The sequence below is a fragment of the Protopterus annectens genome, chromosome 5.part1 (assembly GCF_019279795.1).
Source record: "Protopterus annectens isolate FY-2018-M chromosome 5.part1, PAN1.0, whole genome shotgun sequence".
Lineage (NCBI taxonomy): Eukaryota > Metazoa > Chordata > Ceratodontiformes > Protopteridae > Protopterus > Protopterus annectens.
The window spans coordinates 332,570,072-332,594,045 of NC_056736.1; the positions used below are offsets into that span (position 1 = coordinate 332,570,072).

The 23,974-nt window shown below is 36.5% G+C and overlaps 1 protein-coding gene across 1 annotated transcript in view; it reads left to right on the forward strand.

Moving 5' to 3' along the window:
• The window catches only part of LOC122803407 (hemopexin-like), a 56,119-nt gene extending 38,514 nt beyond the window's left edge, over positions 1 to 17,605 (forward strand). Inside the window, exons 7-10 of the mRNA XM_044073009.1 lie at positions 6,335 to 6,451; positions 9,988 to 10,118; positions 11,921 to 12,071; positions 17,012 to 17,605. Coding sequence (XP_043928944.1) covers positions 6,335 to 6,451; positions 9,988 to 10,118; positions 11,921 to 12,071; positions 17,012 to 17,238 — 626 coding nt within the window. The 3' untranslated portion in view covers positions 17,239 to 17,605. The remainder of the gene's footprint in view (positions 1 to 6,334; positions 6,452 to 9,987; positions 10,119 to 11,920; positions 12,072 to 17,011) is intronic.
• Positions 17,606 to 23,974: the final 6,369 nt, after the last annotated feature.

Here is a 23,974-nt window from a genome sequence, read left to right on the forward strand (position 1 = left end):
CAGCTAAGGTTGTAAAACCTGACAACAACAGTGATTTACAAAAAATAAAAGGTGTGGATTAAATGCAGACAGACGAATTGAATGCAGTACAGTAACAAAAACATGAGAATAAGTATACAAACTGATGAGCTTTGTTAGTGGTGCAACAGGTACCACACTCCTTTTTGGTGCATAAGGCAGTGAGTTCCATTCCTACACCAGATAAGGTAGATTGATTGCTGACACTACAATGCAGTATAATGGGGTGCTGCACACCTAAATATGTCATCCTTCAGATAAGAAATTAAACTAAGGTCGCATCTGCATCAGTTGGTGGTAGCACAGGCAGATGTAAAAGACCCCATGGAATTTATTGAAAACAGTAGGGGTCATTTATTATATATGACTATATACAAATTTACATGTTTACAGATTTCAAAGAATTCCATGTACATTTCTCCATCATTTACAAGATTTTCTTTCATATTTGTATAGACCCCCCCACTTCTTTTTCCATAACCACCATTTGATTTTCCTTATTATATTTGCTATCATCCAGTTTCTATTAAACATAATCTCATTCAGTCTTTCATTCCTTATTACCCATATAATAAAAAACATTTTTCTATCCAAATTTTTGACATAATCCTTACCATGTATCTCATAAAATCCATATTTAATAATATCTATATTTATTTGTTTAAAATCTTATATTTTTCTCACAATATTCATTTCTGTTATGTTTTCCCATATATTTCTTACTCTTTTACATGCTAAAAACAAGTTTTACAGTTTCTAGTACACCATAAAAATCACTTATTCTTTCATTTACTTTTTATAGGGCATATTTCCTTTTACAGGCAATCTATTAATTTGTAACCTCCATAAAAAATCTTGACATTAAACATTCTTCATGCATCATTTATTTCTTTGTTTTATAACTTTTATTTTTTTAATTCTGTTAGATGTCCCAATGGGTTCATACAATAATTTTGTATTACTGTATTTTTATACCATATTTTTCTATTTTCTCCTAAACTTAACTTTCATAATTTTATTTTGTCTTGATATGTCTTTATTTCTTCATTTCTCCATTCCCTTTTCTTTTTATTTACTTTTATTAAATTCTATTGCATTTCATATGTTTTTCTTAAGTAGTCTTACTACCAACTTGTCTTCTTTTCCATTTATCCATTTTAATACCCCATATAAATTAAACAAAGCCCCATATACTATAGGGTTCAACAAACCCAAACACCCATCCTCCTTATCCATATATAACGCTCCTCTTTTAAATGGGTTTAATCTAGATCCTCATATAAAAATAAAGATTATATCAAGAAACTGCTTCTCTAATGCTCTTGGTATCATATGCACACTAGCTATATGTATAATAGTTTCCCACCCATGTTGTATTTATTAAATAGACTTTTTTATGTAAGATAACCTATATTTGTTCCAGATAACTCTAAGTTCTTTTAATTCTTATGAAAATTTTCTCCCATTATTAATTTATTATAGAATAATCACCACATCTACTATTGATATCTCTTTTCTTCCAAATTGCATTCCTTCCAAATGTTCCTCATTTCCAAAAACCCTGCATTTTCCCTATTCATTATTAACCAAACTTCTTGCAATTTTTTATGTGCATGTATAATTACATCTTTCATTTTCTGTCTGTTCTTAGCTATTAATATAAAATCATCACCATAACAAATGGATATGAAATAATCATTTCCGGTACATATTTCTTTCTTTCCATTTCTTCATTTATTTCTTTTAATACACAGTTCAATTCTATTCATTGAATCTCTTTGTTTTAAACCTCTGTTCATATCAATTTCTTTATTTTCTTTTGGGCAACCTATTAAGATCCTGATAACAGTATTTTTATACACTGACTCACATACTTTTTATTAGTATAATACAAGTATATCCTTCCATTATTTGCCCTAAAGTTTCATACTGTATTAAGTCAAATGTGTTACTTATATCAGCCACCATTAATTTGGCTTCTTTTTCTTCTTTTTTGATGTCATCCACCATTTCCATAGTTATCATTAATAATTCTTGACTTCCTTTTCCTTTAACCCCATAAATACCTTTGTCTAGTACATATTCCAATTTATGTTCTAACCTTTTTTGTATTATCTTCATAAATACCTAATCATTGTTTTTCAGGATTATTGGTCTCCAGTTTTTGATTTCATTCTTCTCTACTTTTTTTTCCATATAAATCTCATAACTCCCTTACATATTTCTGCATAACCGATACTGTCATTAAGCCATTCATTAAACACTTCCACCAAAATATCTTTCTACCATTGAGTTAAATTCTTATACATTAAATATCCCATAACAACTGGTCCTGGTACTGAATTTATATTTGTTTTCCTCATTACCATGTCTAAATCCATAACGGTAATTTGCTTTTCCAATTCTTTGTTAATTTCTTCTGTAAGCTTCTTCAGTCTCCAATTATTATTTTCGTTATCTCTTGTTTTACCATCTCTTTAACACACTGCACTACAACATTCATAATATTTCTTTCTTCTGTTTCAACTTCTCCATCTTTATTTTTCATTTCTCTCATTATACCACTATCTTCCTTTACTTTTCTACTCAAATAAGATAATACTTCCTCCTTTTTTCCTTGTAAAATGTATTTTGTTTATATAATAAATCTTTTTTTTTCTATATTCATTTGATAAATCTCTTCTTTTCTAAAATATTCCTTTTCATTTCTATCCAGATTGTATAAAATAGGTTTTGGTATTTTTCTATATTCCTCTTTTTCTATTTGTCTTTTCTATTTTCCCAGATTGAATACTTTATTTTATATTTCTCTTTAAGTACTATCCACCATTCTGACCAGTTATTATAAAAGTCTCTCATAGTCAAATGATCTTTCCATAACTTTATTACATATTTTTACCTTTCTCTTCCCACTCTTTTTCATTTATTCTCCTTATTCCTATCCCAATGTTATATGTTCTATATTCTTTTCTGTTTATATGCATACAGCCAAATGATCCAAAAATTCTGTTTCTACTGTATCTTCTATCACTATTTTAAAAGTTTTAATTATCAAAAAATAATCTATTTGTATTTTCAATTTTCCTGTTCTATATGTACTTTTATTCATATTCCATAATTCTAAATTCTAATGTTTTATTATTTCTATCATTATTTTCTTATCTCATCTTTCTTTTTGCTTTTTACATTTTAAGTCACAATTGAAATCTCTTGTTATTTTAATATCCATAATTAGTATAACATAGTCTAACATTTCTTAAAATATTTTTTTCTCTTTCTTTACATATTACACAAGCTAATATTGATATTAGTCTATAAACTTTCTCTTCCCACCTGAAGGCAACTACTGTTAATCTTCTTAGTCTGACCAAAGTATAATCCAAAATTGTTATTCCCATGCTGTATAATATAGCTATCCCTGAACATTTTCTCTACCCAAATTCCATATTATACCTCCTTTGCATAAAATTTCTGTCTGTTCTCTTTCTTCCTTAGTTAAACCCCTTATATCCTCTAATACTACCTCACACTTACTACATCATGCTAACATCCCAATCCTTCTTACTACATTTTTATACTATTGACATTAATAGATAAAATTCTAAGATTATTCACTTCCCTTCTCCTTAATTTGCAATATTTTTATTTAGACATTTCCTTTCTTTTTTACTTCCAAACCTATGCATTGGAATTGCTTTTCCTGTCTTTAATCCTTTTTCCAATTGCATTTTTCTTTTTCACCATTTTCCAGTCTATATCTTCTCCATCACTAACCTCTGATCCCCTTTCCAGCACCTTTTCCCCTTTTCACTTATCAATCTCATTTGTTTCTTGTGTATCACTATCATTACTTTCCCTTTTATTTTTTTTGTTGTTCTTCTTGTTGAATTTGTTGTTATTATGTACCTCTTCTCTAATCTGTCCCTCGGCATTATGTCCTAAACTTTTCTCTTTCTTACAATCCATCCATAAATATCCTGTTTGTTTGCATTTATAACATTTATTTTCTCATTTAAATGCATCATGACCAATGTCCTCACATAAATAACATTTCTTCTTATCACAACTGCTTACAAAATGTCCCTCCCTCCTATAAAAAACACATGTTCAATTCTCCCCAGTACTTAACAACAGCTCTATGACCTTCAACATTAATCATGCTAGGAATATGGACAACTTTTCCATTGTCCATTTTCAAGATCACATGACAATCCCAAGCCTCTATCCAAAGTCCTATTTTATGAAATACTTTAGAAATGTCCTTCACTTCTTTTCAAAGTTCTTTAATAAATATTTTTAACAGTTTCGCTTTCAGATTCTGTCTGAAATTGTATATTAACTTTTTTTGTTTCATGAAAGAAAGTCTTTACAATACATTTATTCCACGGATACATTTCTTTTCTTTTTTCATATTCTCATAAAAGGTTTTTAATACTGCAACAGTCTCAAAGAAAATGTCACAGTAAGTCTGTGTTTTAATCAAAATAAAAGCTCTTACCTCCTGTGCCTTGATTCCCAAAGGCACAACTATCTTGTTTCATATACTATACCTGTTGATTTCTTGTTCTTCTTTATTCTGAATTCTAATTATGCAGTTTTTCTTTTCCATTTCTTCTGTCTTCTTTCTCTCTCTCTTCTTCCTTCCTTCGGGTCTTTGACCACTTCTGCAAACAATTTTCTCTCAAGTTCTTGTCCCTCTTTATGTATTATTTCCATCATTTTGTCCCAAGTTACACCCTTCCCCATCTCTGGCTTATTCTGGTTAACTAGGTCCAACAATAAATCATCCTGCTACCCTTGCAACTGGAGGGTTGAAATAATCACATCTTTCTGTAGTTGTTTTTTTCCCCTTTGACTCATTAAACAAATTATGCTAAAAAATATATTCAGTGTCCACTATCTAGTCACCCTCATGATTCTCTGCACCAGATATCTCTACCTCCTTAGCTGAAAATAAATCCAAAGAGTCAGAGTTCGGCTCTAGTCCTTGACCATCTTTGCAATGTTTGCATGCCATTCTCCCAGGCACCATTGCAACAGAAAGGGAATGGACACTCTCACTTATTGGCCACATGCACTGTGAGTGTTTTAGCAGTAGAGGAAGTTCCCCAATACCCTGGCCAAAGTTTCCCTAGTAATATAAATACCACCTTGGTCTCCCAGAGAGGAGGCTACTAACCTAATGGGATCAACCTGGTCAACAAAGAATAAATAAATAAGCTATGTAACAGCAGTTTAGCTAAGACTGGCTAGGTGTTTAGAGGACAAATATTAATGAGGGTAATTTATTTTGGACAATTCTTAAAGGCAGATTTATTGCTAGCAGATTTGATTAGATGATTTTCAAGAGCTGATCTGAATTCACAATACATATCATGATTTCTGATTGCAGACAAAGTGTATTCTCAAAGTCTGAGTGCTAAAAAGAGGTTGTGGTCACTTAGATGTAGTTTTATCCCTGCCCAGCTTTTCCAAGACACATCACCTGTGCTAATAATTGAATTGTCTGGGTAATACTAAGGATATTATCCCTCTATGTCACAATGTTAAGGCTGACTTGCTGAGTTTTGTTTTTGAATAGGTCAGTTATGGGAAGTTACTTATTCTAGTAAATTGCCTAGCTTGTCCCAAAGACATAGAGAGAGAGGGGTGGATGGATGGATGGATAGATAGATAGATAGATAGATAGATAGATAGATAGATAGATAGACAGATAAATAGATAGAATGACCTATTGCTGTCCTGACATTTAGCATCCATCTAATTGGTACCTCACCAGTGAATAAGTGCAATCTTGCTTGCTGAAAGGTTTTGCTGCTCTCCTTTGCTTGAGTTGCAGACATACTTTGACACCAGCATGCTCTGTATGTTCTGACACACAGCTGAAGGATGGTAGTCAGTGACCAGCTGCTTCTGACTATGCCCTCTGCCTGTGCTGTAAATTATAATTTCTTGCTATCCTGCTGTCTACAGCTTGCATGCTTGTTCTACGCTGAACAATTTCAGATGAATTGCAATTCTATTAATTATATCAGGCAATACTCTTGACCTGCATCTTCAAACCATTGTACAATCTGTATATTTTAATTTGTTGATTGCCTCTATCTGTTACTTCATTGTATAGCTGTTAATTCTTCAGGTTTATTAATCCTCTTATTACGAATCTGTGTAGATTTTATTTATTAAGTCTTATTACCTGTGTTGTTGCTGAAAAGTTCCAACTAGATAAGTCCACTCACCCAATTATTAAATGAATAATTCTGTTTCTTAATCTCCCCATTCTCACTCTTTGAATTCCCTTTGTTCCTTAAAATAGGTCACGGAAAAGAAGCCAAGAAGAATGCCACTATCATGTCCATAATGGATCGTTGCAGCAACAGATCATTTGATGCCTTCATCTCTGATGACTTGGATCGTGTCTATGCACTCAGAGGTGAGACAAATATAGAGTGATAGAGTAGCATTTTCATTTGCTTGGCAAACTCTGACAGAAGCTCTTAAGATGACATTAGGATGAACTAGTTATCCTGCTTTCTACATGTTTAAAAGGTCACAGGAGGGCTATAAGGAATTTGAAGATGGAAGAGGACATACAAGAGATTTAAGAGCTGGTAATAAAAACAGTGTCAATAACAGGTTTAACCTCACTGGTACAGTATTAGGGAGCAATCATGGAGGTATTTCTGAATGAAAGAAGTGAAAAAGTATTTATAATAGGTTGTGGATTACCTGATCCAAACCAGCATGGTTTCACACCCGAAGGATCATATCAGATAAATATTGTTGCCTGAACGACCAAGACATTAGACCAGGAAGGATAGCAGACATGAACCATTTAAAGTATCCACATGTTTTTGGTTTACTGCAAGGCACCAGAGAAAGGGAAAAGACACATACATAGGAAGGGCATACAGATACCGCACAAAAGTGACTGCAAACAGACATTTTGCTAAATGGTTGGAGGACAGCAATAATCATTCTCCAGCACAAGAGTGGGGCATCAGTGGACCCAGATAATTACTGACCCATATGTCTGACCCATCTTATGTGTAATGCTATGGAAAATATCATTATGGATTTAATAAATAAGGACATAGGCAATCTGTAAACTGTTGACCCTAGCCAGTACAGTTTTGTCAAGGGCAGGTCCTGTCTACTTAACCTGGATGACTTCTTCTAGAGAGCTACTGAAGCAATGGATTAGGGGAAAATAGGTATACACCGCATATGTAGACCTCACAAAGGCATTCAGCACCCTCCCACTCTCATGTATAGCTGATGAACTCCCCAAACTAAATGTAAATTCATGTGTAATTCATTGGGTAGTAAACTGGCTCACTAACACAATCCGGGGAATTAGGGTGGGTGGTTTTATCTTCTCCAAAAGGCATGTCACTAATTGTGTACACCAAGAATCAGTTTTTGGGCCAGTCCTATACTTCTCAGAGGTCAAAACTAATGTTAAGGGTTTGTGGCTGACCAGGTTTGTAGATGACAGTAAACTAGGTGCTGTCATAAACTCTTCAAAAGACACCTACATACTCCAAGAGGGCCTTTCCCAAACAAATAGCAGGTGGCAAAACCATGGCCAGAAATTGCTAAAAATGTATAATAGTATCTTTCAGCAAACTTGATGTCCCTTGTAACTATCACATTAATAACACACCTCTGAAAACTGACCCAGTAGTTAGGGACCTTGCTTACCTGTATAGACAATGAACTGTACTTTCATCAGCATGTATCCTCTGTTGTAAGAAAGTCCTTCCTCATTGCATAGCTTATTAGCAAGAGTGTGGAATACAGGTGTAGGGATGTGATCATTCCACTGTATTCGGCACTTATTAGGCCGATCATTGAGTAGAGTGTCCCTTTCAGTATGTACCTGTCCAAACAGATGATACAACCTGAATAACCACAAGACTTTCTCTGAACAAAATTAAAGGCCTAAATCATAAAAGATACACTGATTGTTTCAAAGCCCTGTGCATCTTCTCAGTATCTTACAGGCTACTGAGAGAGTGATCTTTGTTTTGCTTACAGAGCCTCAACTGATCCCCATCCTTTCAGACCTACTGCACATCTGGAAGACCAGTGGTAGCATAAACACCCATTCAGGAGATCTTAATGTCTTCTGCAACATAAACAGAACATACTGGAAGGATAGACGTGTATCACAGAGAATACCACTTATCCGGAATCGTCTTTCTTTCTTTCTTTCCACATAAATCAAAGTATGCCCTTACTCTGTTCAAGCACAGTCTGGATGAATAGCTGGGGAACTGCAAATTCACCTTTGGTTTGGAACCTTCATCCTTTATAGATAAGGATAACGTGAATGTCTGGATGCTGGGCTAGTCATCCTCAAACACAAGGTCTCTAGGTTACTTGTACTTGTAGTACAAGGGCTGTAAACTTCTTGGGAATTCATGGCTAGGCTTCAAAAGATTCTCATGAAACAATAGCCTAATAAGTACCTATGAACCTTTGATAGCAAATCTACTCACTTGCAAGATTTACAAATGAAAACATCCATTTGGTTTAATGTGTTAAATATGTTACATTATTGAATTACAACAATGCAAAAGTATAAAACATGAATTTAATTTTTATTTCTCAGCATGCTGGCAATAAAGCTTACATATTAGATTGAATATGTCCAGAAATATGAAAGCATGTAAATTCTGTATGAAAGTATTAACAGCTCTATAATCTGTCAGAGTGTCCCATGAAAGGTAATTCATTACAAAGTCTAAAATTGACATGTAGTAGTGACTGAAAACTAAGACTGACACAGAGATTAATGCATGGAGATATAACCAGTCAAATCAGCACAGCTACATAATAAAGGAAGAACTTGACTTTGAATGAAGTAAGTTACTAAATGTGGCAACAAGGTAAAAAGAATTCATCAACTAACTATATGAAAAAGTGGTTTTGCAAGAGTGGAGTAGAACTGAGGAAAACTGGCAAGAGTACAGAGGCTAGCCACAATCATACCTCTCAACCTCTTAGCCCAAGAAATCTGGGCAAAGCCAAAAACAATGGGGGGACAAAGACCCAAAAATAGAGACAGATTTTAAACATTGGTTTTATAAACTTATAAACTTGATAGAATAAAGGGTTTTGCTTTAGCATGCATTTTCTAAATGATATTAAATCTGAAACTCGAATGTATGTCATTATTTAGTGACTTCAGTCCAGAAAATAATAAATTTTGAGAAAAAGAGCAAAAAATATCAGCAAAAATCTGGACAGGTGAGAGTTATGACAGTAGGATGGTGGTGTGTCTGACTTCTGCAACTGAAAAGAAATGGAAATCATGCCAGCACTTACAATGTATTCTATTCCCACTGGCTATTGATATGTGATATCAGAGGGGGTATATTCTGGACTACAACACCAATAACCTGGATTTGTTGAAAAACTCAGGTGGATGGAAGAGGCTAGAGATGAGAAGGATCAAAGCGTGGCTTGTTATAATTGCACTTTCCAGTGGGGGGGGGGGGGGGGGGCAACAGGCATTCTCTTTAAAGGTTCCAGTAGACCCACGAATGCTGAAGTAAGAGGAAGGAAAGAGAGTGTAAGTAGGTGACATAATATACATACTGTATTAGAGGAAAAAAATAGAAAAATGGGAGACTATATCTTGTCTCATTCATAGAAGGCCTGGACTTTAGCATGGTGGTAGCATACCTGCCCCACCTCCACCTTAGGAACACTGTCACCCTCTTGAGTAAGCACAGGACAAATTTTAATTACTGCAAGGCCCAATTCGCCAAAAGAAGAAATTCATGCTACTCAGGGTGCAAAGTGTTATCCTGATGCGCATAGCCCAGTTAGGGATGCAGTAGAGAGGCATGTACAGTTTGGAAGCACATCTCTAGCCTATTCTAAGCAGGACGTTACTGTATTTGTTAACAGGTTACATGTTATTTGCTAATATTGTGTCACTTCTGCATATATTAACAGGTAACTGGTACTTGAGCCTGCATACCCATTTGGATGGCTGGCATGCCTGGCCCTTGCGTGAGGCCTGGAAAGAACTTAATGGAATTATTAATGCCGCTTTCTACTGGGACCACAAAATGTACTTCATACAGGTACTTTGCATGTCTTCTTTATACATTTTGCACTAACCTTTTGTTTATGTCTATTGATTTGATTAGTACACTAGGTCTGGTATATGCATTCTCAGGGATTCTGTTGGGAAAATTACAAGACAGTGAGTATATTGTCAGGACCCAAGCAAGACAGGATTAACAACAGAGTAATGGCCAAATCACTGTACAAATAAGTACTGCAAAGCCTGCTGTGGAGTACAAATGATTAGGTTACTAAATATGGATAAAAGTGAATGAGGTTGTTTAAATATAATTAGAATCTCCTAATGTGAGTTACAAGTTTCTTTTCAGCAGACAGTGAATGCCACATATGCAGCTAGTTAATAATCAACAAAGGATCTGTATGTATATTCAGATTTACTCAGGTATTATTTAACAATTAGAAAAATAACAGTTACACCATTAACCATTTTCTCTGTTCAATTTTGCCTGAGATTAGTATGACTAAATTTAGCTGTTTGATTATTTCTAAGGCACTACTATTTCAGTAATATTTTCACCCTCTGTGAATAATCATGGATCTCCTGACAGGGAGAACACAGGATTGTATTATATATCAGTCATGGTTCTGGAGTAGTTGCAACATTAAACCTAGGAACAAGCATGGCAATATACTTCAGGTGCATGTAAATTGCTATAGCAGAATGAAATAATATAATAGGCTTTGTGATGTCACTTTCAAGTATACGCTTAATGTTATGGTTTTATTTTCAGGAGAAAAGTACTCATTTTGTAAAACAGGTGTATGTGCAAGGTGTGTGTGTGTGTAATCAGGTGATATGTGGACTATTCACCATACTCAAAACATTTACAGGTTGCATTGCTAGACTGAATGTGCAGTATTTTTAACCTAAAATTGTTATCTAGTGAGGAGATGCATACTTTGTGTGTGAATGAATTTCAAACAGAAGAAGTTAGTTTTAAGAAGGCTTCTTCAGCAGAAAATGGTGGAAAGGAACTATTTTAAGGATTATACAACCCTAACATCTCGGATCATAGTGCATAGTGGTATTGGTTTTCTATTTTGAGGTTAAGAGTGGCCAAAATTGTTAGAAGTTTGTGTTCAGTGAAGGGTATTAGTTTCAGCTGAATGTGTTTCTTATACTCATTTTCAGTGAAATATACTGGTATCACTGAGTATATCAATTGCTAACAAATAATCTATAAAACTGCTAGTGTAATAATATTGCTATTAACATATTAAGAGATAGAGTATAAAACAAAAAGGAAACACACTGCCAGGTAAAGCACTCTCCTCAGAAACAACAAATCAGCAGGAAAAAAAGGCAATGAGTGCACCATGAGCTGAAGTCAAAAGTAAAATAACAAGTAAATCCAAAAGGTCTTCTTTGTATTTAAAATCCTCGTTTATTACAAAAGATAAAACTGCAGGAGATAGCAAGTTGTAAGCGCTTTCGCGTTGTGACCCAACCCATGTCTGATGAAGCGGTTGGGTTTGACTTCAGCTCATGGTGCACTCATTGCCTTTTTTTCCTGCTGATATTAAGAGATAGATAGATAGATTAGATAGATAGATGACAATGAGAAAGCTGCTTGATAAAAACATGCATGTATCAACAGACTGACTTCCAGTAAAATCATATCTTGTTTTTTACAGGAAATAATCTATATGCTAGCCAATATTTGTTTTGTTTATTAGCCTGAGTAAAGATATACATCCATCTGTTTCGGGAGTCTTTTTTCAAACATTTATGTATGCAACTTTGAACTGTGTGGACATGCAGACAATGAAATGAACTTTATTGGTGTTTAAATTTCAGGGTTCTCAGGTGTACATCTACAAAGCCGATCAGAGTTACACATTGATAGAGGGTTACCCTAAGCCTTTACAGGAGGAGCTGGGGATACAGGATGATAACCTGGATGCAGCATTTTCATGTCCTGGGTCCTCACTACTGTACTTCATCAAAGGTGGGTGAGCAGATATGGCTTTTCTTTCAAGTTAAGAAAATGGAATGTCATAACGATACGCTGAAAAATGAGATTCAAATAACAACAAAACAAGTGCTGCCTTGATTTCATCTGATGCTCATTACTTTTATTTATGTGTTTGTGACCAGGTAAGTGAACTGATCAGAGGGACACTTTAAGTCATAATGTAGGTGTACATCAGGGGACAGGTAGCACCTTACATTTTATACATACAGTTACGCTGACTGGAGACCTAATAGGTATTCATTCAGTGATATTGAGGCACTGAGTATAAATATCCATTCAATAAAGGATTAAAAATATACTTGTTACTGGGATAATTCAGCATGACCAGAACTATCTCTGCAGAAAACACAAGTTCAGGAGTATTGAGTCAGTATTAGTCACATTATCTTACATTTCTCTGATGGCAGAAGATGACGATAAGCATATCTAGTTAGTCTTTTGAGCATATTGCTCTGTATAATAAGACTGCGACACTTCAATGGCGTGAGCTAGGTAATAATGGAACAGAGGCCAATCTAAAGCTTATAATATTTTCATACAACATCTTACAACATAAGACAATAAACAATCACTCATTCATGGTTCATGCTTATTGCAGACAAAGCCTGGTCTAAACACTTTTTTGAGAAACATAGCCTGAAACAACATTCTGGTTCCAGTGAATGCATTTAAAAGAACCACCTGATGACAGCCTGAACATATGAGGCGATATCAGTCAAAGAAGATCCGTTGCAGTTTGGTGCTGGACTACTTGTCCAAGGTCAAGCATGGTTTATCACCAACTAACACTTACAGTGTTACAAAATGCAGGCAATCTGTAGTGTTACAATAGCATTCTTATTATAATATTTTAAACTGATTCTGTAAATGGCAGCATTCCACCATTGTCTAAGTAGGTGGAAGAAATCTTACCGCAGTATTGATATACAGAATTACAGATCAGTGTTGCAACAACTAGCGTGGTGCCATAACTAATTTATTCCACCTTCACAAAAATATGACTTGAAAAATATTATCGTAGTTTAGTGTACATCATATTTATTGTGTTAAAAATATTACATATATTAAGTTCTACATTGAATAATTAATATAACTAGGATGGAGGGCAGCAGGCTGATTCATGCATATAATACAGGATATAATTCATTTTAAGTCAGGTATGAAGGCTGCTGTGAAGAAGTAAATAACCACAATAAAGCAAGTATTTGCCATTCTATTAGTTAAATAAATACTTAAGATTTTTTTCTTGGGAAAAAGTCCCTCTTTGTGTTTATATAGGCAGTGCCCAGTCCTGTCAAATGGCAGTGTCATTAACTTCAGGATATTCTAGCATTTGCTATAGAACTGGCAACTGTTATTGCATACAGAAAGACAGCAAAGCAAGAATGATGCTAACTATTCCCTCATCACAAATACATTGACAAGAAGCACTAGACTCAATGCATTATTAGACACAGAAATTCTTAAATGGCAGTGGCATACATTTGTCTTAAAGTGTCAGTACTGTAGTGCACATTCGCAGTATATACAGACTCAAGAGCTGTATACCACGTATCATATTGCCATTCAGCTGCATGTCAAGTATAGTTATCAGCTTGGGTGACAGATGGAAGTCTTTTGTTAAAGGCTGGATATTTGTAATTGATTTTATTATAAGTGAAAAGGAGCAGAAAACTAAAGAACTGCACATAAAATCCACAGATCTCTGCTCTGGCAATTAGATTCACATGTCCATACCTCTGTAAAACTAACTGAACTGTTTCAATACTTAGGCTGTTCTTTTGGTATTTCTGTAAAAGTCATCTACTATTATCTGACAGCATACACTTTCATTAGTTTTTCCCTTGTCTACTGCATCTCCTCATCCGAATACCTTTCACCCGTGCTTCTATAACAATCCACCAGACCCACCCTTCTTTTCCTCTTTGTACACTTTTGCTATGAACAGTTAGCAGAAGTGGCTAAGACTGTGTGCTTCTAACAAGTTTCATGTTGTGGATTTAGTTTTGTTAATCTGTCTTTGTGTACTGTAAGCCAGTCAACCGGTTTGAAGGCCAACCCTAAAAACTGACATTTGTGTGCAGTGTATCGTCTTAGCTTAGAAATAAATTAAATTGTTTAGTTACAAATTTAGGTACTCTGTTCCTTTATTGCCTAAGCATTCAGTTTTCCACTGCCATGCAGCTCACAGTTATAATTTAATGTATACTAGGATACATTCCTTATTGAGATTCTATTTTTCCATACCTCCACTGTCAGCAAAATTAACAAGGGTGAGTAACAGAAAAATGGAAAGTTGTTTGCATTTTGCAGTGCCACATGCAATAAAGAGTAAAACCTGATAGCAGCCATGTGTCCATTCATATGAATTTATGTGCTTATCTAAAATGGAATACTGCATCATAAAAATGACATTAGAATTAGATTTATAGACTTTATATCTGATAAGATGTGCAGTTAGCTACTCAAAAATAGACTAATGCTACTGAATCCTCATACTTTCCCCAAGTCTGGCATCCCTTATCATGAGATCTCATAGATCCCTCCACGCCATGTCAGTGACTTCATTCTACCTCTTTCATAACTTTGTCATCACTCATGTCAAATCATATTGACAATTAACATATTTCAGAGACTCACTACTCTTTCATTTAATTTATGGAACCTCACCTCAGCACAGAAGCTGTCTTTTTTAGTTTCAAGCCATGCCATCTTTTGACTCACTCCAGTTTCAGGATAAATATACATTTGAATAAGCAGAGTACATGTTTTGTATATTTATGTCTCATACATATTATCAGTATTCATTCCATCCCCAGGGTGTGCAAATCAAGTGTGCTAAATCTTTTCCACTTGGAAGCATCTGTATTATCTTATTAAATCCATCTACTTTTTTTCTAATGGCCTTGAGTTTCAGATACTTTAGGTAGAACTTTTTCATAAAAGCAACCTACCTTTGCTTACCAAAAGAGACAGTCAACATAATCAACATTTTTTTATCACAGGAAAGGATAACTTAAGCAAAGGTGGGTGGGAATTAATCAAAACGCAGGCTAATGGACTGCATTAGATAATAGAGTATTAGGATAAAAAAATGGGAGGTACTACACAAAAAGTTTACTGAAAACTAAATATAAATTAAAAAGCCTTTTAGTGCTTTAGCAGCATGTTGTTTTAACAGAACCTTTACATGGCTGGTTTACCTGATAGTCAGTTCAAATGCAAAAGTAACTAGGATAGCCTGCATTTCTGGCAAATTCTGGGAATCAGCTACATCAGAAGTAATCTCTTAGATGGTACATACCTAGATCTCAGCTATTCAAATGCAGTTAAATTTGTTTATATTTGGGTTTACTATGAACAGTGATAACCATTGTCATGTTATGAATGGCTTCTGAACACAAAATTATGCCAAAGCATTGAAAAACTACAATTAAGTGAAATGCATTTCGCTAGTTCAAGTGGGAATCTCACCTAAAAATACTTTTACATGTTTTATACAGTTAAGTAGTAAACTGTGTTCTTCACAATTCATTAGACAGTACTTTTAAAGTAGAGTATAACCTTGTCTTAAAATACTTGAGGTATTTAACAGCAACAGAAGTGAGATGTACAGGTCTGTATCACTTTGGTAATTTTTCATTTTGTCATCTTGTAAAGAAGCAAGACAATTGCGGAGTACCAGTATTTTAACTGTCATTCTCTGTGGTTCTCATATATTTTGAATGGATTTTTGTTTTGAATTATAGTAACAAAGTTAACATTCAACAAAAAGTGTTGTGGGAGGGAAGCCTGCAGATCCCTTTTGTATCTTAAGTTTTTGATGTCTTCCTTTGACCTTACTCTCAGATTTAATTAGGTCTGTGATCCTGTTGAGCAGTGTAGATCTTGTATATATTATGAAGACACAGGATATACCAAAAATCAATATTTTAAGAAGTGCTTCTGCTGCATTAGGTACATTTATTGTTAAATTATTACTTATGGTTTAGCTAAAATCTGAACACAGATTTCTGATTCATGCTCATATATAAAATCAGTGTCAGTGACTTTGATTTTTGTGGACAGTCCAGCTATTCTCAGAATTGAAACTGCTTGCAAGAAATAACACTGAAGTAAACTTGACCAGCAATCAAATGAGCAGACTGTGGATTGTGTTGTGCAGTGATTTTGATTATGGCATTATGTAGTGATATACACATCTACTAGGCATCACTGTTATTTCAAGATCCTATAGCCCTTTTTAAATGGAGGATGGGTTATGGCTATTGCCTAGTAGTGGTATGGGGGAACAAAACCTGCTTATACATTTACTTCACCTACCAACCACATGCATATTCAAAAATAATAAAAAGATTCACAACATATGTGGGATGCCATATTTCCCTGTAGGCATAATTCTGTCAGATAACTCAGTGTCAGTAACTTGCATTTAGCAGTTTGGTCCTCAAGGATTCAGATTGTATTTGATTGAGATAGACCCATTTTTAAATGAAGGGCTATATTTTTAATGTGAAAAACACAAAATATATTCTAGAAAATTCAAAATATAAACAATGCAATCAGAAATAGAATTATTAAGCAGTATATATGAACAATCAAAGACAGGTGTTTAAATTGTATGTTAAAATATGAAATAACTAATTAGGTATACCAATAAAGTATTAGTTTAAGTAACAGTATTAGTAAAAAACAACATGATTTAAATGAAAAAAAAAGCATCAGAAAATGCTGAGTCTTTCTTTGGCAACATGTTATATTGATATGCATAAAGAAGTGACAGCCCATAAAATGCTGTAATGTTAATCATTATACGAATGATGCAGTAATACTTGAAGATGCTTGATGCCTGCTAGAATTATATTTTAGTTTGTATATATAAATTCTTTAATTTGGACATCTCTTTCTTTTAGGGAATAAGATGAGGAGTGTGGATCTTCTAAACCCCATGGGTACACAGGGTTTGAAACAAACCATTCCCCACACTCACACTGATGCCGCCACATGCACACCTCTGGGGGTCTTCTTGTTTGATGGTACTGTTTATTACAAATACCAGGACCCTGCTCAGCTTGCAGCTGCTAAAAAACTGCCAGAGCCTCATAGTATCTCTAAAGATTTCATGAAGTGTGTGAATTAAAATACAAGAAACTTTTGCTTTTTCCTTTCAGTCTGTGGGAGTATTCCTGATCTCAAGCTTATGGTTCATGTCATAATCTTCTAAAAAAAGGACAGTGTGTCTCCAACACCCAAACATACTTTTAATCATTGGAGTAGACTTTGTTCTTATGCATATCAAAATGTTTTACCGATATAATGATTTGCTATTACTGCATTTCCTGTTCCATTTTTTTCTGTATTCCTACAGTCACACCTTTTACAGATGATTACTTAGAATGAGTTCCATATATCAGTTTGCCTTTTGTGCATATGATCTGTAAAATGATAGAACTGGTCACAAATTATGCACTGAAATAGCAGGATAATAAATTATTAAAATAACCAGATATAACTGCGTTATGATTTCATTCTTTGTGCCGCTGTACATTAAAGTCCAAGGAAATACATCTTGCAGAGCTTTACAATAACAGAACTATGTCAGCATATGAATCAGTAAACTCTTTTATTGCCTGTGCTTTTGGCTTCTGAGAAAGCTGGGAACTTGACAAATAAGGTGTGCGTGTGTGTGGTGTGTGTGTGTGTGTGTGTGTGTGTGTGTGTGTGTGTGTGTGTGTGTGTGTGTGTGTGTGTGTGTGTGTGTGTGTGTGTGCATTTATGTGTCCCTGTGTGTGGTACTGCTGGTTATTTTATTTATTTATTTTATTTTTTTGTGCTTTTCACAGGTAGGCTACTGGACTACAGAACCTCCTCTTTCAGTTATTGCTTTGTTAAACAGAACTGAATAAAATATATGTACACAATTGTAACTAGGAATAAGTAGTAAGAAATCGTGTAATCTGAACGTCAAAACTAATTGATTCACACAAAGAATGCATTTTATGGCCTAACTAATCAGGTAAAGTAAGTTATAATTATATACATATGCATAGCAGTTGAAACATATGACTCATACAGTATACACGATAAGATAATGGTATAATTATGTGCATATGTATAATGGTATAATTATGTGCATATGTACTTCACTTGGGATTTGTATGAATTGAGCAGCATTTACCAAAGGATAACCTTTACAGCCAGTTACCAGAATGAGGGTATGAAGAATCACCACCTCAGCTAAGTGAATTACTTGACTTCCAGTATCATCAGAGTCATATGATACCCAGGTTCTTACACTGGTTCTTTGACTTGGTCAGCTGATGGGGAACCCAACTATGCTAGACTATGTTACATTTTTATTTTGCTTCATACTTTAAGGGTAATGTTAAAGCTGTAATAGAATTGGAAAATATAGTTATGTTTTTTTATCCCTGCTGTCAGATCATTTCACAGCTTGAATCTAAAGATGGCGAATGCCTTTGGGCAGCATTCTAGAGAGCAATGAGTGACATGTAAGAGTCATAGGATTCTCACAGGTTACAAGACAATTTAGTCTCATGACTATTAATACCTCTTGAATAGCTATCCTTAGGTTTGTACCTCTTTCTCAAGGTGGCTAGGCCAGTCAGTCCTAGGATAAATTTGTGGGTACCCATCCAAGCATCTAAGTTATGTCTAAAGGATAATAAAGTATACCCATTGCTTAACATGCAGAGGAAGTTTATTTCAGAGATGGGGGAGATGGTGCATTATGATTCTATCTCATCTTCACATTCTGTTTATATGAAGGTGAAGATTTAGGTCTTTGGGTCTGGTATTTGTGGAGCTATTAGAGTTACAGGGAAACAGAAGTTAAAATACAACATGGCTTTAATGGCACAGAAGGTGAGACCCTCATCACACCTCAAGAGTCTGTAAGATATTGAGTAGGTATCTCAGTGTCTACAACTCCATCGTTTTCTTGGTTAGGAACCTTTGAGGCTTCTCTCCTTGTAGCCTGGCTGTGACTGAATTGATAGCCACCTGGATACACAAAACTTATATAAATATACTTTTTTGCACTTAATCTGTTTCAGTCATCATCATCTTCTTTTGGCTGTTCCAGTTAGGGGTTGCCACAGTGGATCATCTGTTTCCATTTCTTCCTGTCCTCTGCATCTTGCTCTACCACACCAACCACCTGCATGTCCTCTCTCACCACATCCATAAACTTTATCTTAGGCCTTCCTCTTTTCCTGTTATCTGGTAGCTTCATCCTTAGCATTTTTTTCCCAATATACTCAGCATCCCTCCTCAGCACATGTCCAAACCAATGTAATCTTGCCTCTCTGGCTTTGTTTCCAAACCTTCCAACCTGGGCTGACCCTCTAATATACTTATTCCTAATCTGTACACCCTCATCACAGCCAGTGCAAATCTTAACATCTTTAACTCTGCCACATCCAGCTCTAACTCCTGCCTTTTTGTCAGTGCCACTGTCTCCAACCCATATAACATAGCTGGTCTCACTACCCTCTTGTAGACCTTCCCTTTCACTCTTACTGGTACTCGTCTGTCACAAATCACTCCTGACACTCTTCTCCACCCACTCCATCCTGCCTGTACTCTCTTCGTCACCTCTCTTCCACACTCACCATTACTCTGAACTATTGATCCCAAGTATTTAAACTCATCCACCTTCGCCACCTCTACTCCTTGCATCCTCACCATTCCTCTATACTCCTTCTCATTCACACACATATATTCTGTCTTAGTCCTGCTGACCTTCATTCCTCTTCTCTGTAGAGCATATCTCCATCTCTATTAGGTGTCCTCCACCTGTTCCCTACTATCAGTACAGATCACAATGTCATCTGCAAACATCATAGTCCATGGGGAATCCTGTCTGATCTCATCTGTCAACCTGTCCATCACCATTGCAAATAAAAAAGGGATCAGAGCTGAACCTTGATGTAATCCCACCTCCACCTTAAATGCATCCATCACTTCCACCGCAGACCTCACCGCTGTCACACTACCCTCGTACATATCCTGTACCACTCTTACATACTTCTCTGACACTCCTGACTTCCTCATACAATACCACAACTCCTGTCTAGGCACCCTGTCATATGCTTTCTCTAAGTCCACAAAAACACAATGCAACTCCTTCTGACCTCCTCTGTACTTCTCCATCTACAATCTCAGAGCAAACATTACATCTGTAGTGCTCTTTCCTGGCATGAAACCATACCGCTGATCACTAATCATCACCTCCCTTCTTAACCTAGCTTCCACTACTCTTTCCCATTACTTCATGCTGTGACTGATCAATTTAATCCCTCTGTAGTTACTACAGCTCTGCACATCACCCTTATTCTTGAATAGTGGTACCAAAACAGTTTTTCTCCATTCCTCAGGCATCCTCTCACTTTCCAAGATTTCATTAAACAATCTGGTTAAAAACTCCACTGACATTTCACCTAAACACCTCCATGCTTTCACAGGTATGTCATCTGGACCAACAGCCTTTCCATTCTTCATCCTCTTCACAGCTATCCTTACTTCCTCCTTGCTAATCCATTGCACTTCATGTTTTACTATCCCCACATCATCCAACCTTCTCTCCCTCTCATTCTCTTCAACTGAGTTGCATTTATTTATTTGCTTGATATTGCTGGTCTCTGTGTCTGCATTTTGTTTTTTTTTTTCCCCAGCCTCCAGCCCAAGTGTTGCTGTATTCTTACACTTAGTGGCTTTGGAATTCCCAACCCTGCTGTAAATTTGATTTTGGACACTTCTTCCAGTCCCATCTCATTTGCTCACTCTACTGAATATAGTGTGATCATCTGGGAAGGCCAACCACCTTAGTTTCTTAATCGTGAATTATCTTCTGTTTTTTCCATCTCCACTAAAAAAAAAAATTACACTTTATTCAACTGCTTTTATTGTAATTGTGTTCTTCCTACTTTATTACCTTATTTTGCCTTGCTGCTAGCACTTGGGCTTCAGGGCAGTTATTTAACATTTAAGATTTGTGGTCTACACTCTTGTGGACAAACCCTTATCAAAGCCATCTCTCCGTAAGTCCATCCAAGTTTCAGAACACTGTCTGGACAATTCCCATCAGTTTCTCCTGCCAGCCTAGTCAACATGGGCATACTGAGACAGTTTTGTAACCGCCTCATGTTCACTGACAACCCTCTTCTCCTAGCACATAATTCTTCTACTTGCAAGAAATGCATTTATATAAGTAACCTGAAATCCATGCTTTCTAGCACCACAGTCAGTACTCCTGTCAAAGAGGAGATTGCCAGCGCAAACACCATATCACCCACATCACATAGATAAGCACAACACACACACACCTATGCAGAGGTCCTCAATAAAAACTTACCTAAACAGCAGAGACCTACAAAACACACTCACAACCATTCTACAAACAACACCAAACACATCACAGATAGTAGACAACAGTGTCTCACAAATACAGCCCATAAGGCATAACAATAAACTCACACAGCCCATAAGGCATAACAATAAACCAGACATACTAGTTATTGTTGACTCACTTGTGAGACACACCAATGTCCCCCTCACCAGGCTGGACAAAGAAAAGATCACAGTAAGTTGTCTGCCAGAGTCTGCACCATCAGGCATGCACTTAAGTCTTTCCACAACAGGTACAAGTATGATTGTGTCATTATCCACGTTGGTGTGAATGACTTGAGACATACCTCCCTGTGCTATATGAGGAGAGACATGATTGCGCTCTCAGAGTATGTGTCCCAAGCAGGTATGACCCTAGCCCTAATCAGCATCCTACCTTCACCAAGAATGATACCACAATACCAACAAAAAATAATTGACTTCAACAATTGACTTAGTTTATGGTGTCATTCTAAGGGGATCCAGTATCAGTCTGCCTGGGATGACATGGTTGACAGGCCTCGATGCTTTGCCAGAGATGGCCTCCACTTGTCACCCCTGGGGATTCAGGATTCTGCCCAAGGCTTTTGCCTCCCCCATTGTGCCTTTTTAGGCAATATCCCAAAGACAAATCTTCCAACATAAAATATCTGTCAAAAAACAAATTGAAAGTCATGCTGCTTAATGCTAGGAGGCTTAACCTGAAAATGCACTCACTGGAGGCTCTCCTCATACTGAAAGATGCTGATATCTGTGCAGTCACGGAAAGTTGGTTCAAGGCTGCAGAGAGCACCCCTGCCTTACCAGACTATACCTCATTCCACACATTCTGACCCCAAAATGAGTTCAGAAAGACTAATGCTGGTGGAGTCTCTATTTTCATTAAAGACAAGCACATCTCCAGACTGATTTGCCCAAATGATACACTAGACCTACTCCAGGTGCATCTGACAATTGACAAGACACTCATCCAAGTTATAGCCAGCTAAAGACCCTCCCTCCATGAATCAGGACACTCACTTCTCCTACCTGGATCTACTTGACTCCATCATGGTACCCCCTAACACCCTGATCCTTGGTGACTTCAACTACCCTACCATAGATGGGCTGAACTATTCTGTCTCTATTGCACTCACCCAATGATTCCTTGAATTCTTCATTTCTAATGCACTAGACCAGCTTGTTTCACCCCCAACAAGGGAAGATAACATTCTAGACTTGGTTCTCACCAACATGGGTGACCGCTGTACCACCCCCATAGTAAGCTCTTCCCTGGTGAGATCAGACCATTGGTCTGTCTCATTCAAACATTCTATCACAGCCAACTCCCCCCCCCCCCAGCTGTAACCAAGGTAAAAAACTTCTCGAAAGCTGACTACAACCTTCTAAGGGAGGGTATCATTAGCTTCCCACCGCTGCCCCCCTCAGAGGATGCAGACAACTATGCTGAGCAGTACACCAGTGCAGTATACAAGCACCTGTACAACTGTATGGACACAGACATACCAAACAGAACTAAAACCTGCTCCTCAAGGAAACACAAACCTATCTGGTGGACATCCTCTATCAATAGGCTTTACAACAAAAGGAAGGAACTTTTGTCCAAGGGTAGAAAGGCACAAATTCCCAACTGGAAAAACTCCCTCCTTAGCCTCAACAAACAAATTAGATCACTAGTGAAAACCTCCAAATCTCCAACGCAAATGGTAACCACAAAGCTTTTTTCAGTTATGTCAGGAACCTCCATGGCAAACCCCAGGTTTGTTCCGAATTAGTTCTTAACAGTACCACGTACACTGATCCTGTTGACTTAGCCAACCTACTAGCAGATAGATTCATTGCAAACTTCACCCCCTGTCCTCACCAAAGGCCATTTTGACATCTCCGATACTTGTCCCACACCTCACATCTCTGCAGACCAAGTGTTAAAGACTCTATCCAAGTCAAAGAACACAGCTTCCATGGGACCTGATAGTATCCCAGCCTCACCATTGATCACCCTATTCAACCACAGCCTGGGTAATGGTTTCATTCCAGCAGAGTGGAGAACTGCCATTGTCGTCCCCTTGCACAAAGGGTGGTGCCACTACCGACCCTGGAAACTATCGCCCCATTAGCTTGACAAGTCTGATCTATAAGGCCATGGAACATATTATTATGGACCTCATAAACAAGGACATAGGCAATCACCAAGCACTTGACCCCACCCAGTTCAGATTAGTCAAGGGCAGATCTTGCCTGTTGAACCTGGTTGACTTTTTTGAGACTGTCACCAAGGCCCTGCATGAGGGAAAGTCAGTACATACGGCTTACCTTGATTGGCCAAAGCCTTTGACACAATCTCCCACTCAGGCATCATCGAAAACCTAACTCAACTTGGTATAAATCCCTATCTCATCAGGTGGGTGGCCATCTGGCTCACAGATAGGACCCACAAGATCTGAATAGGTGCCTCCACATTCCGACAG